This window comes from Ursus americanus, chromosome 21 (genome assembly GCF_024610735.1).
Source record: "Ursus americanus isolate L20-20 chromosome 21, mUrsAme1.1.p, whole genome shotgun sequence".
NCBI lineage: Eukaryota > Metazoa > Chordata > Mammalia > Carnivora > Ursidae > Ursus > Ursus americanus.
In genome coordinates this window covers 29,508,200-29,523,459 of record NC_142147.1, presented here as the reverse complement: position 1 = coordinate 29,523,459, position 15,260 = coordinate 29,508,200, and the positions used below count along the sequence as shown (strand labels likewise).

Here is a 15,260-nt window from a genome sequence, read left to right as displayed (position 1 = left end):
TCTGTGCTTATCTTGCTGCAGCCGCTCGAACAGACTGAAACAGGCAACGTCCTCAACGGTTGTGAAAGCAAATGGAAACCACTTGGTTGTGTTATATGAAAAATCTCTGGAGATACATTCTAATTTTCTAATTTCCCTAAATATCTGTTGCCATGGTTTTACCTCTATCCTCCAGTTTTTAGAATTACACATTAATACAAAGAAAGTTTTGCTCCTATGTTCAACTGCCTTCTCAGTATCTCCTTCGAATGTGTCACAGACATGTCAAACTCAAACTCTGTAAAACTGAGATGCTGGTCTTTCCCCTCAAACCTTTTCTTTTCTTTTTTCTTTTCTTTCTTCTCTTCCCTTCCCTCCCCTCTCTTCCCTTTTTTCTTTCTTTCTTTCTTTCTTTCTTTCTTTCTTTCTTTCTTTCTTTCTTTCTTTCTTTCTTTCTTTCTCCTTTCTCTCTCTCTCTTTCTTGGAAGGGCAGAGGGAGAGAGAGAATCTTAAGCAGATTTCATGCCCAGTGCTGAACCCAGTGAGGAGCCTACTCGGCTTGATCTCACAACCCTGAGATCATGATCTGAGCTAAAATCAAGAGCTGGATGCTTAACCGACTGAGCCACCCAGGCGCCTCCCCTTCAAACCTTTTCTGACCACATCTCAAATAATGGCAATTCAACTACTCCAGTTGCCCAAGCCAAAATATGGTGCTATTTTTGTATCCTTTTGTTTTCTCACACCTCACATGTATTCAATGAGAAAGCCAAACCTCCCTCCCCTGCCCACACTGCTATTATCCAGTGCAAGCCACCACCATCTTGCATGGATTCTTACACTACTTGAACTGGTCTCTAGGCAGGTCTCTACTCCTGTTACAGACATACAGATGGACATACATTATATACGCATACATATAGATCTATATCTTATATATATCCATGTATATGGGTATGTGTGTGTGTGTGTGTGTGTGTGTGTGTGTGTGTGTGTATCTCTGCTCCTAGATGGGCATTTCCCAATGCAGAAGCCATCATGATCCCATCAAAAGGCAGTCAGATGGCATCCATCATTGCTTAAACTCCCTGGTGTCTTCTCATCTCATTCAGAGTAATGAGACTGCCCCTCCTGGCCCTGCCTTACTTGACTCTCTCTTGTTCTCCCACTACTCCTGGATCACTTGCCATACTCCAACCACACTAGATTTGTTGCTGCTTTCCGGACACACCTGGTAAGATCACTGCTCTCAGCACTTAGCATTTGCTATTTCCTTTGCCTGGAATATTCTTTCCCCAAATACTCACTGCCTGATCTTAAGCAGTGAATCCTCCTCTGAAACACCTCCTACTTCAATATAGTATTTCCTTTTTCTGTTTGTTTTGCTCCAGAAAACCTGACTTCCTGACACAGTGCTCTTCAGTGTAAACTTTCTGCAATGATGGAATAGGTGGCAGCTCAGCAATTAAAATGTGACCAGTGAGATTGAAAAAAATGGGCATTTAATTTAAGCTTATTTTTATTAATTTTAATTATTTCCATTCATTTAGTCTTATTAATTCGTTTTAATTAAATTTGAATTGAAATCGGCATTTATTGCTAGTGGCTACAACACCAGACAGCACAGTTCATCTAGAATCCATTGTTTTGGGTTTGATGGTGAAGGGGTCAAGATTCCTTTATACGACATTTATATACAACCCCTCCCGCATGCCCACCAGCACCACTGGTTGAAAGACCATCTTCCCTTCACTGTGTATCAGAGCCACCTTTGCAATAAGTCAACTATCCATATATGAGTAAGTCTGTTTATAGACTTCTATTTTGTTTCATAGATCTACTTATTTATCCTCAGGCCAATCACACTGTTTCACCTAGCCTGTCAGTATAATGTCTTTATATCTACTAGAGTTGAGTCCTTCAACTTTATTCTTCAAGATTGATTTGGTCCTTCCTGTCCCTTCAAATTTGCTGATAAATTTTAGAATGTGCTTGCCAGTTTTCACCAAAACAGTTACATCAATCAACAAATACCCCACCGGGATTTTAATTAAGACTTGTACCAAATCAATATCTACATGGGAAGAATTGATATTTACACCATACTGAGTTTTCTAATCAATAGAATTTTTATATTTCCTCATTTGTTTAGAATTTTGATTTATCTCATGAGCATTTTATACTTTTCTATGTAGAAGCCATGCATATCTTTCATTAGATTTATTACTATGTATTTGAGGTTTTTTATGTGATTGAAAATTAAATCTTCTAAAACTTCATTTTGCTTGGTATATAGAAATGAAATGAAGTTAATTTTTATATTAATTTGATATCCAGTGATCATCCTAAATTTTAATAGTTTATCTGTAGATATATATCTGTATCTATCTCTCTATATATATACACAGACACTAATATATAACCTAGTCATAGACAAATAATGAGAATCAATAGATAATCTGGTCACAGACAAATAATGAGAATCTTAGTTCTACCCTTCCAGTACTTACTGGATGTAAGTTACTGGATGTAACTTACTGAATGACTCTGGCTACAGCGGTACAGGCATGAGGGGTAAAACCAGGAGCTCCTCCCGCTCACGCCCTTGCCAGTCCTGTATCAGGCCTTCTGAGGGAGGGTCCCTGACAGAATGTCCAGGGCTGGGAGCCCAGGATTCCGGTCTCAACTAGCAAAGTAGCACACAGTGAAGAGAACAGGAATGGGGAGTCTGATGACTTTGCATGTCACACACTTGCCTGAAGTCAAGGCTACAGGAGATAGCAGTAGGAGTTAGGTTGCTTGGCAATGTCAGTAATGATATGAAAAAATGGGAAAGAAAAATGGGCGTTTAGATCTCCCCATCATACATACTGAAAAACTGGACATCAAAATGACAGGTGTCTTGTTTTACTGCATTGGCAAGGACCTCCAATATAATGGTGAACAGAGTGATAATAGCAGGTATCCTTGTGTTAATGCTGGTAACAGGGGTAAAGCTTTCAATATTTCACCATAAAGTGTGATATGTGCTATAAGTTTTTTTGTTACTACTCTTTAACAAAGTAAGGCAATTTCCTTCTATTGGTAATTTATTGAGTTTTCCCCTTCTCTTTTATCATGAATGGATGTTGAATTTAATCAAATACATTTTCCGTGACTATTAATTCCTATTTAAATTTATGTGAGCAAAAAATTCAAGAACACAAGTCATGTTTACCTACATTTAAAAAGTAATTATCTTTCAAAGCTTTCACATGTATCAGTCGTCTCAGAGAAATAGTCTGTCCTTTTTGTTTGGGGACTTAATAAGATACATTTATTATTAGATGTTCTACACGGATTCCAGATTCATTGAAAATAATGAAACATTTCTAAATCATTACCATTAAACAATTTTTAAAAGATTTTTGTTAAGTTCTTACACTGAACAATATACATGTTAATCAAGTTGCAAAGTAGGTCAACTTTCTACTGGTTTCCTTTTAAATTTGTGTGTTTAAAAGCATTCATGCAAATTTAACTATTAAATGAAAGTTGATTAACTCACCAGTCATATTGCAATATAGAAGAAAGGGTTCCAGGGGACCACTTCCATCTGAGTCTATATAGTAAAACCCTGAAGTATTCCCTCTGTGCTTATAGGATTCACATGACTGCTCATAGATAGCTGTAGGAAGAAAAAATGGATCCTCATAAATGGAATAGTATAAAATGAACCTCTTAAATTCTAATTTGGACACAAAATACACCAAGTTTTGAAATTTAATATGTATATTACTGACCAGGAGAAAAGGTAAAACATGCTTTAAAACAAAACTCATTTTTTAAAAAAATTAATATGGATGAAAGTACATAGAAAAAGGCAGAATGAGGTTGAATTCTGTGGCATTTCTTTTTGTCAACAGAATACGAGATTAAATAGTCAAAATAAAAATTTATTTTCACATTAGGTGAAAGAACAAGAGAGAAGGTATGTGTTATAAATGTTAAAATACTTATAAGTATAATGTAACATCGATTTTGGACATCCATCCAAATAGATCTTTCGACCACTACTCTGGAATTTCTAATTCTATAGTGTCACCTAGTAATAACCTCACACCTGAAACACAATAGTATAATCTCCTTAAATAATCTGCTTTTATCCAATAATTATGTAATAGAAAAATTTTAAATAATATTGTAACTCTTCTCCTTTCTCATATAAAATTATCTATAGATAAAATCTTTAGAAAAAACAATTATGACAAAGTTCCTCATCAATATTTTTAAAAGTATTTTATAAAAGAAACTTTCTCTAATGCCCTGTAATGAGAATTTAATATAATTAAAATTGGAAGAAGAAATAATTATATGAAATGTGCCCTCAAGTGGTCTCAATGTGTTTTGATCCATAATTGGATGTTTTTGATTATACTATTATACATTTGCCATGTACAAGGTTTGATATTAACAACCGTATAGGAGGCACACGTCTCATTGAACACTTGGTCACATGCACTGATAATTTCCATCAAGCTTTTTATTTTATGAAATGAGAAATAAGTCATGCCCTGAATGTCTTTCCTTGATCTAGTCCAAATTTTTGAAAATTATATTAATGAATTTTTAGGCAATAGGAAAAAAAGTAACTAATTTGTTCAGTGTTATAGAAATTTCAGATAATCATACAAATTTACTTCTCCACTCCTCCACAGTCTGATGGTTTTATTTTGTTCCTACTCTATATTACATAGATAAAAATATAAGCATGGATTGTTTTAGAATCACATTTATATTTTGTACAGTGAAATGGGCATGTAAAAATGCTTAGTTTATTCACTTCTATATGCACATATATATGTTCATAAATTCTTTGAAAGAGGTTGGCAGGATGGACTCACAACTTGAGAGTCAGGGCTGGTTTGGAAAGGACATGTGATTGCATGATGGTAATTAGGAGTACATTTGCTTTATGTGTATTGCTTGACTCTTTATAACAAGACTGTTTATAACATATTACTTTCTAATGAAACCTTTTAAAGACTTCGTCTCTGCCCCTTCTTCTATTTATGCTAATGATAGTGAAGGCTTCACTATAACCAGGTTTGTCATCCTGGCCCCATTTCTCAGAATGGTTATTGGCCAAAACCCTCCAGCTCCATTTGAACGATCTGCTCAAGAACCTACTCAGTTAACTTTACGGTTAGTTCGAACTATGGCCACAGATGAAAATACCTTATTTATCATCCAATTTTTTTCCTCAGAGTTGCTTGTGTTTATATTTAGATTCGGTCAATGATAACAATTACAAATAAATAGTTAAAACACATCCAATTAACTTTTTGTTTTGAGTTAGTTACTACAATTAGGATGATGGAGGATATAAGAAAGTAAAATAGACAGCTAGCTGGGTGACCTGGCTCAAATAACTTGGCTTCTAGTTACAGTGAGATGTGGCTTTAGCAGCAGTGGGCATTCTTTACAATAATCTGAGGCACTCCAACAGATAAACCGATGCCCTAGGAATGACTCTGGCTACAGCGGTACAGGCATGAGGGGTAAAACCAGGAGCTCCTCCCGCTCACGCCCTTGCCAGTGCTGTATCAGGCCTTCTGAGGGAGGGTCCCTGACAGAATGTCCAGGGCTGGGAGCCCAGGATTCCGGTCTCAACTAGCAAAGTAGCACACAGTGAAGAGAACAGGAATGGGGAGTCTGATGACTTTGCATGTCACACCCTTGCCTGAAGTCAAGGCTACAGGAGATAGTAGTAGGAGTTAGGTTGCTTGGCAATGTCAGTAATGATATGAAAAAATGGGAAAGAAAAATGGGCGTTTAGATCTCCCCATAATACGTACTGAAAAACTGGACATCAAAATGACAGGTGTCTTACAACACATGCAAACATTTCATCAGAAGAATTGCATGATTTATAATATAGGAAGAGTATAGGCAGGTTATGATCCCAGGCTCTGGAGCATAATTACAAATGTTCACATCCTCACTGTGCCTCAACTATTTAAGGAGGCTGAGGCGAGGTAATTAATCTCTCTCTGTTACTTAATGAGTAAACTGGGGATAATACTAGTACCCACCTACTAAGGTGGTCATCAGAATTCAAGGAGATGGGACATATAAAATACTAGATCAGTGCCTGTCATTTAGAAAATACTCAATAAAATGAACTATTTAATGATTAACGTCATTATCTGCCATTCTTATTTCATTATCCTCATTAATGAGGTTGCCAGGCAATTGAAGGATTACATATTCTGCATTGTTTATGTTTATCCTTAGCTGTCTTTTGTTTTCTATACATATTTCCCCTTTGCCAGCTCTCCTACTCTTTTCTATCCTGTTTTATGTTATCTATTTCTATAAGCTAATTGACAACTTCTTGAAAAGAGGTATGGATTTTAAATAAACTAGAAAGCAACTGGATGGTAAAATTCAGGGTTGTGAATTCCAGTACACGGACACATATGCACACAGCCATGGAAAGGGAAATGGAACAAGGAAATCCGAACAGAGGCAAGAAGCAGCAAGTGTGTTTGGCTTACAGTTGTGGCAGGTAGCTCCTGTGTAACCAGTGTTTGCACAGTTGCAGTGAAAGGTGTTCCAGGACTGGGAACATTCACCACCGTGTTCACAATAGTTGGGCAAACACCTACAAAAAGATGCAGATACAATCATTACTTTTCATTTTGAGCGATCATAAAATGTTGATCAATTATACATGGTCATGTGCAAGAAGAATGTCACAGTAACGGAAAAGGTAAATTTAACATGACTCGTGGTTATTCAGTCTGTCATTAAGGTGGTTTAATCACAGAACCAAACCTTTGATCAATAAATTCATCAGATTTCAACCAATTCTCAGGTAGTTGTGACTGCTTAATTTTCAACATGTCCTACTCTATCAGAGTCCTTTCTTTTCCCTAAGTGACAAAACACTAATTCAATATGTTGCCGGAAATATCAATAGCTCACAAAAAATAACAACACGTAATCATGCTGATTTCCTACACTGAATATTTAGAAGAAGAAGGAATAAAGAAGAGAGAAGAGAAGGAAGAAGGAGGGAGGGACATCCTTATTCAGTAGAGTATTTTGAGTACAGTGAAGACCTCCAGGAATGTTGAAGGTGCATTGGATAGACACACAAATTTCTAGCAGTGTGTCAGGGTGCTCCAGGGTGCTGAATAGAACTCACAGGGCTCCCAGGATATTTTAACTTTTCAAGAGAAATACAGGCATACGCAATATCTGCCCAAGACTGCACAACTTCCTAGCTCGAGGTAGTTCAATTTCAACATTAGATCATATTACTTTCCTTTTAATGATGTCCTATCTTTTTTTTTTTTTAAAGATTTTATTTATTTATGCGACAGAGAGACAGCCAGCGAGAGAGGGAACACAAGCAGGGGGAGTGGGAGAGGAAGAAGCAGGCTCATAGCACAGGAGCCCGATGTGGGGCTCGATCCCAGAACGCCGGGATCACTCCCTGAGCCAAAGGCAGACGCTTAACGACTGCGCCACCCAGGCACCCCCTAATGATGTCCTATCTTTAAGAAGGTGGATTTTCGGGAGTTGATTAAAAAAACAAAACAAAAAAACAGTACCATGTGAAATCAGTGTTGAGCAAAAATGAGGGTGGCAGTGTCTGACCTGATCCCAAGCTTTGAAAAATTGTGCAGTACTCAACAGGTAAACACATGTAATTATGAAGCAGTTGTGTTTAATTCAAACTAAAATTAAAGTATTTTCAAATTACATAAATACTATATATAATATATATACTGATATTTACAATTATATGAATAATATATATTATTCCTTATATAAATTAATAATAAATACACATTATATAAAATTTTATATATATATATGTTCCTTTTTCAGAGGGTTACTAAATTTTAGGACATAAATAAGTTGTTTGGACCTAGCTACTTTTTAAATGAAAGAGTTATATTTTCAGTCTCAGAACACTAAGAGAAAATCACTGAAATACATAGGGCACTGTGGACAACAAAGCTAGGGAGCTTCTGGTACCCACTTGAACAGCCCTGATCAGATTATTGATGCTTTTTAGAATTTAGATTGAAACATATATTGAGGCCAAAGCTTGAAATGCTCTCTTTTACCCCAGAATAAAAAAATAAACTGCGAAGCCTGTCAAGAATGCATTCATACTGGGGTTTCTGCAACCTCTGTTATTAAAAAACTAAGGATAGGAAACTTCATGTTTCGCTTACAGGATTTCTCCAATTTTAACTGAAAACGATGTTATTGATTTTTCCTGATTATAAAAAATAGATATCCACTGTACAAAAAATCAAGTGATCCAGGAAACAATAGAGAAGAAATATAGTTTATAACCTCACATACAAAAATCACCACTATAAACATATACATGCATTTGTGTGTGAGGCTGTATTTATAAATATAATTGTATGTTATTTTACAACCTGCTTTTTAAGGATTCACAAATAAGTAATGGGCATCTTTCATTGCCAACTAAGTTTACATATATTTTAGCATTTTTATAGATTCACAGGAATCCATTCAAAGAATGTTTCATGATGTATCTAATTTTTTAAGCATTTCAAGTCAATAACAATCTAGAAGAAAGAGGGAGATTAAAACAATAATAATCCTAGTTGGTGATCAGAAAAGAAAAGGACAGAGCAAGCTATTCTTAACAGACCTCAGCCATGCTTTAAAAGGGGGCAGTTGTAAGTGGCTATACCTACGATCTTAAAGAATGAATAATTAGTGTGATACACGTGCTCTTTCTATTTGATTTGCTGCTGCTGAAAGATACTGAAATCATTTTCCTTGATTCTTGTTAGGCTTGACTTTTCACATTTTTTAATTACAGTGTGAAGCCTGGATTGTGGATGTTATTTAAATTCCCCATGTAGCTCTGTTTGACAACCAGTAAGTAACCTATGGCAAATTACATTCTATAGCGAAGTTCTGATTTTGATTCAACGTCTGAACAATTTACACTTTTCTTCTCACTAGTCATTCCAATACAAAGTAAAACAACCCATTCTCTCTAGACTCCAACACTTTACCGTAGACATTTCCATCATTATTTTCATTGCTCATAAACTTACATGGGGACATGAGATAGGGACAGCAGCTCCCTTGAGAGAGTGATTACCCTCAGCTCTCAGTCACCCTCCACCCAGATTTCTGAGGTGGGGTCACTACCCCTGCACGTCCACAGAGTACAAAGGGAGGGCTTCTAGATGAGTGTGTGTGTGTGTGTGTGTGTGTGTGTGTGTGACTGTGTGTGACTGTGTGTAAGGAAGATGTGAGTGTGTAAGAGGCATGGGAATGATCTTGTAAGTGTGTGCATGTGTGTGAGTGTACATGTGTATGGATATATGAATGAGGAGGTATGGGAATGTGTGTATAAGGAGTGTACTTGTAAGGATTGTGTGTGGTAAAGAGCTTTGGGGTATGCAGTAAGCACACAAGTGTGTACATACACATGAGAGGCTGTGTGCAATGGCTGTTCATTTATGTGTGTAAAAGAGTGTGTGCGAATGACTGTGTAAGTGTGAGTGTGAGCATGTGTGTAAATATATGTACACCTTTAGTATAGGTTTGATTCAACTTAAAGTACAAAAAGAGCTACACTGTTTAGTTCCTGTCAGATTTTTATTTTTAATGTTCCTGTGTTTTTAATTGCAATTTATTAAACCATTAAGTTATGCGTTTATTATACATAGATTAATAGTAACCACAATAAATGTGAATGTGCCCCCAGCTGGTCATGCAGCTCTGCAGGCAGACATTTCCATGGGACTTTGCTGGCCCCCGGGGCGTTGAGATTTGATGCCGGCTCTGTTTTTGAGCCATGTCCTCTTAGCCAACTTCCTCTCTGCATCTGCTTTCATATTTATAAGAAACAAATACTACTAGGAACAAGCCCTATGGGGTTTTGTGAGGATTACTTCAAGCACATATTAATTAATTTAAAATTCATTTCAGTGCATGCCTCTTCTATATCCTAAATGGACGCTGCCCAATTCATAAATCATTTAATAAACCCAATTAGATCTTTAAAATTAAAAAAATAAATAAATAAGTAAAATTCATTTTAGAACACAGTCCTTCCACACCATCTCTCACATATATGTACACACTCACGAGCTCACTCACATATCCAAAAGCACCTTCCATACTCACACAAGTCCTTACACACACCCTCACACAAGTCCTCACACACTAACTCATCCAAATTAACACACACACAACCATACTATCCCAATGCATGCACACACTTGTAGGTCATTCACACATGCATTCCCAGACTCCTTGCACACTCACATCATCCTTACACATTGTCAAACGTAAGTACTAATTCATGTTAAGTGCTTAGAATACACCCTGGTAAACAGATTTTAAAAAAGACATCATTTAATAATGCTTGGAAGCTATGTCAATAGGTATAGCACCTAAGACCAAAATAAAAGAATATGTATTTTCTTTTGAATATGAGTTTAGAGATACTTTTGGAAACTTGAAAAGTAAACAAATGCCAAAATTATTTTGATTTTTGCTATTATTTTTAAGATTACTAGGGTGACCGTTAGTCATAAGTTTCTCTTAAAGAAATAAATCATGTATAGCCAAGATCTATCCATAATTTGCTCACTATTTCTGAAAAGTGTTTTTCAGATGTGGTACTAAAACTCTACTTTCTCCAGTTGTGCTGTATCACAGTCCTCTGTTTTACAAGGCTGTATCTCCCCCAGATTCCTTGTGTAAGAGGGCAGCTTCAGAGAAAGCCCCATTGGAGACGCGTGGATCAACTTGTCCCGAGAGAACTGTCTGCAATCTGAGATGGTTAACATGACTGTCACTAATAGTGTGGATGACTGAACCTTCCCATGGGGCCCTAACGGTTGTTAACCACTGACAAGTGAGCCCCACCTTGAGAGAGCTGGCTCGGGGAGCCTTGCCACCTGCCCTTCCCCAGATTGGGATTAAGGTTCTAGAGCTGGTGTGGATGTAACTATGAAGAAGGTCACTGTCATTTAGTCCCAAAACCAAACCAATTGAGGTTTACAGTCTAAATTCTTCCTTTACGTATCATCTTTCATTATAGGAAGAATTATTTTATCTACAAGTTGGGTTAAATAAATAAATGTGTATTCATAGAAAGTAAAGTATGGCCTCCTAATCCGTTGCTAAATGAGATTACAATTACTTTTTTCTAAACACAACACAATATCTTTTAGTGTTCAAAATAGGATCCGCAGACACTGATAGATGGTCTATCAGATATAATATACATATAATATATAATAATATTATATATAATAGATGTGCGTTTATGTTGATAAAATGTCTCATGCAAATAAAAAGTTATTTTTAAGCTCAGAATTTTATTTATTCAAAATATATATTGAACACTACCATGGGGTAGAGGCTAAGTCTGTCACAACATTGCTTAATTTTTTAATCTGTAATGGCTATCACATTCCATTGAACTCAATAATTAGAATTAATGCCCTTGATATTAAAGCATGATTGGCAAGATTATTTGGCTAATACGCCCATGCCTAAAAATATTTTTAATTATTAACTATCAATTATTATTTTAAAAGTCACTTGTTCTCTACAACTAACTTTCAAATCTTGCATTATCATGCCCTATACTGGGAGTTCCTATTGAAACTACTGGATCATCCTTACATCTTGAGCAATACTAGAGCTCCAAACTTTTCCAGAGGAGAGGCTCTTTTTGTTTTCCCTGCAGAGAAGACAGTAATGGGTTGTTAAAGGTACACATTAGGAGCATAGCAACCAGTTAAATTGCTATGTCTCTGAAAATATTACTCAGCTGTCAGAGAAGCAAAAGACACTTTGATAACCGGCTCCGTAGGTCTCTGACTTATTGGTATGTGGTGATCAATACTACTGTCAGAGTGTACTAATTTACCAAGTTTAATGATATATTTTTGATACATTTACACCCATCTAAAATTATAGCAGCATCGACATTACCTTTTGTAAACTGGCAGCATGTGTACATATAAATAACACAGTCACATGTCTTCCATCTAAATTTTATCCCTGGAAATACAAGGTATAAACCTAAGAGTGTATTTCTCTTTTTCTTTTTTTTTTAAAGCGTATCATTCTTATTTCTAATGTGAATATCATCCATTTCCTGTGGAACAGGTGATGGCAGGAAAGAGAAGTTTAAAAACATATTCATTTTATATATAAATTTTAATATGCTGCAAACGCTTGAAAACGGACAGGTCAAGGTAAAGAAATGAGATTGCCCTTACCTGTCTGTGATTCCACATGAGTCTATCTGAAGGTCACTGAAGTTTCCAAGGGACCCCTGCTGAACTGAAATCAGATCTACCGCCTTGTTACTGATAGAAATGAGCCTCATACATCCCTGAAATCCACCCAGTGCGTTTTTACATTTGGATCCAAAGCTGTTGTCAGGACAACCTGACCAAAACAACACAAAACAAAGTAAGTCAGGATATATCATAATGAATCAGGATTTAGTATCACAGACAACTTCATTATGAAAAAAGAAAAGAAAGAGGCACTTGATTAATTTCTTAAAATGAAAAGAGGGAGGAAGAGCCCCTCACAGTCATCATTAGTTTGACCTAAATGACATATTGCAATTCATACAAAGTATTTCTCTTTATTATACAATTACAATTAATTATAACATTATTTCATTTGAATCCTATGGTAATAAAGAGAAATACTTTGTATTAATAATAATATATAATAATTATTACATATAATTATTTATATTATATATACTATATTATCATTATATAATATGAAATGCTTATTAAACTTAAACAAAGGAACTTAGTCTTTTGGAATGCAAAAAAAGGCATAAAGATTTAATATGTGCACTGTAGGTAAGAAAAGATAAATCAATAACAGTGAAATACCTTGGTATTTAAAGCTAACTCTTTGGGAAAGGAGCTATATTGACTTAGAATAAAATTACCAACTATTTAAACAAATACTTTATTTTCATATGCATATAAGAGCCATACACACATGCATTTTAATAAATCATAATGACTTAATGTCAAAGACATTTCACTGTGATTTTATTTATTCTTTGCCTCATAAAAGAATGTTCCATTTATATTGATTTTTTCCTAACACTTATCTAAGACCTGTTTCTAATTATTTAAGTAATAAAGAACTATATTATTAACCATTATTCTCTGGGGTTTAATGATGTTCTAAGTGTTTCTCTAGCCAAGTGAAATAAATAATTTTATGGAGTATGAACACATATACTATACTTACGTATTTTTCATTAATCTTTCTCTGCTGTTATGGTTGTCAAGCACTATTACAGTTTCAAGAATAAGAAATGAATCAGCAACTTCTTAATTCCTACACAATCCACACTCTTTTTCTTCCTAATACCTATACAATTAACTCTCTTTGCTAATTATAATTAAATGTTGTGACTGACAGTATTTCCTTTTAATGCTTATTTTCCTAATGAAACACATTAACATGGCAGGTAAAGGCCAGAATTCACACTTAAAACGGTTATCAGGTACATTGGAATATCACATTTTAGCCAAGGGAGACTTTGAAGTTTCAAATTTGATATATCAAGAAAAGGTGATGAAAGCTCTTGGAGTATCAATTTATTGTACATGGTATGATACACATTTTCAGTGCTTAAAATTCTTCTGTGGTGTAGGGTATGGTTATTATAACCTTGATATGTTTTCTAGATGACTTATTAACCAATTAAGAATGTTAAAGTAAAAACTGAGAGGATAATAGTTCAATAATATTTGGGGACGACTACAATATGCCAGGAATATAAACAGCTCTGCTAATCTCCTTTTCTCCAGGTAGTGTTTCCTGACACATTTCAAACCATTTCAGAATAAAATAAATTGTGCAATATGCCTGTAGGGAATAAAACTAAGCAAATGCAGTGACAAAGAAAGATTACGGAACTTTATAGAAAGCACATCGTCATATTATTAGGCACTTCATATTCCTAGCCACAATGTTTAATAAGCAAGAGATTTTAGAATAAAGAAGGGTTCAAGCCAGGTTCGTCTCATTAGTCTACGATAACAGGCAACCACAAGTTAATATATTGCAATAGCACAGAGAAGTTCAGCACTGAACCTGTTTGAGATGGAAGTTCTAAAATACGAAGATTTCTGGGGAATACTTAATGCTGAATTAATGGATGGATCCATTACTGGAGGCAGTTGGCATGTGAAGCACCTCTGAGGATGACAGATAAATTATCACTCGATGTCACCGCACCAGAAGATGTCGGCTTTGACTTCATGGTGGTCTAGCCCGTTCACTGGATGGATGATGTTTGATTTACCCAAGTGGGGGTGTGAGAATTCTGCACAAGGTCTAGTGCCTCCAGTCTGTGCTGCACAGTGTGTTATCAAGAGCACAAAGATCACATGGGGGAATATTGCAGGAATTAGACATTTATCTGTCCTTAATCTGGAGAATCCAGATTTAAAATTTACAATTTACAAATAAAAAAAGCCGAGCACAATGCACCACAGTGCAGTCCGAATTTTTGAAAAGCACTCGGCTGGAGGGAGAAAAAGCAGAAAGCGATGGACAATAATGGGCTCTGGCATGGCATATGTGGAATGCTGTGATTTCTGAGCCGCACCCTCTCCCGACATGAGTGTCGCTCTCAAGAGCAGCCTGGAACGGAGGTGCAGTGCAGGTTGGTGGAATAGACTGCAGCCATGTTAGGCCGATTATAGGCTGATAAGATCACTGGAAAGCTGCAGCTGAATTGAGAGAGTTGTGGAAGAGAACTGATGGGAAGTATCTTAGAACATGGGATATTTATTTACTTGAAGATAAACTGGCTGAAGAATGAACAACTTAAGAAGAGCCTTCCAATTAGATAATACGGATCCTCGTATTACAGGAGGCTCTCATGCACACAGAGCAGAAGGTCTTCTAGGGCCAACAACTATGACAGTGTGCCTTGGGACTCAGGGTGTCCAGTACTAAAACTGGGAAGAGTTGGTCACCCCACTCTCCTCCAGTCCAGTCCCCAAATCCAGAATTGCCAGCCCAAAGCCCTAAGTGGGCTTCCAGAAGGATGGACCTCCTCTACCAGTCTCTGGATCACAAGTCTGGGAAGAGGAGGGAAGAGCAGGGCAGGAGAAGGCCTCCTGCTTTCTTTTGGCTTTTTGTTTCTAGCCCTGGAAATGTTAGGGTGCCTTAGAGTGTGCAGGGTGTGTGTTCATTGATCAGTAGAATCT

The 15,260-nt window shown here is 36.2% G+C and overlaps 1 protein-coding gene across 1 annotated transcript in view; it reads right to left on the bottom strand.

The window, feature by feature from the left end:
* The window catches only part of CNTNAP4 (contactin associated protein family member 4), a 241,010-nt gene that overhangs the window by 68,921 nt on the left and 156,829 nt on the right, over nt 1–15,260 (bottom strand). The window contains exons 10-12 of the mRNA XM_045796231.2: nt 12,276–12,447; nt 6,519–6,625; nt 3,527–3,646 (exon numbers count right to left, since the gene is read on the bottom strand). Of these exons, the coding sequence (XP_045652187.2) occupies nt 3,527–3,646; nt 6,519–6,625; nt 12,276–12,447 (399 nt within the window). The remainder of the gene's footprint in view (nt 1–3,526; nt 3,647–6,518; nt 6,626–12,275; nt 12,448–15,260) is intronic.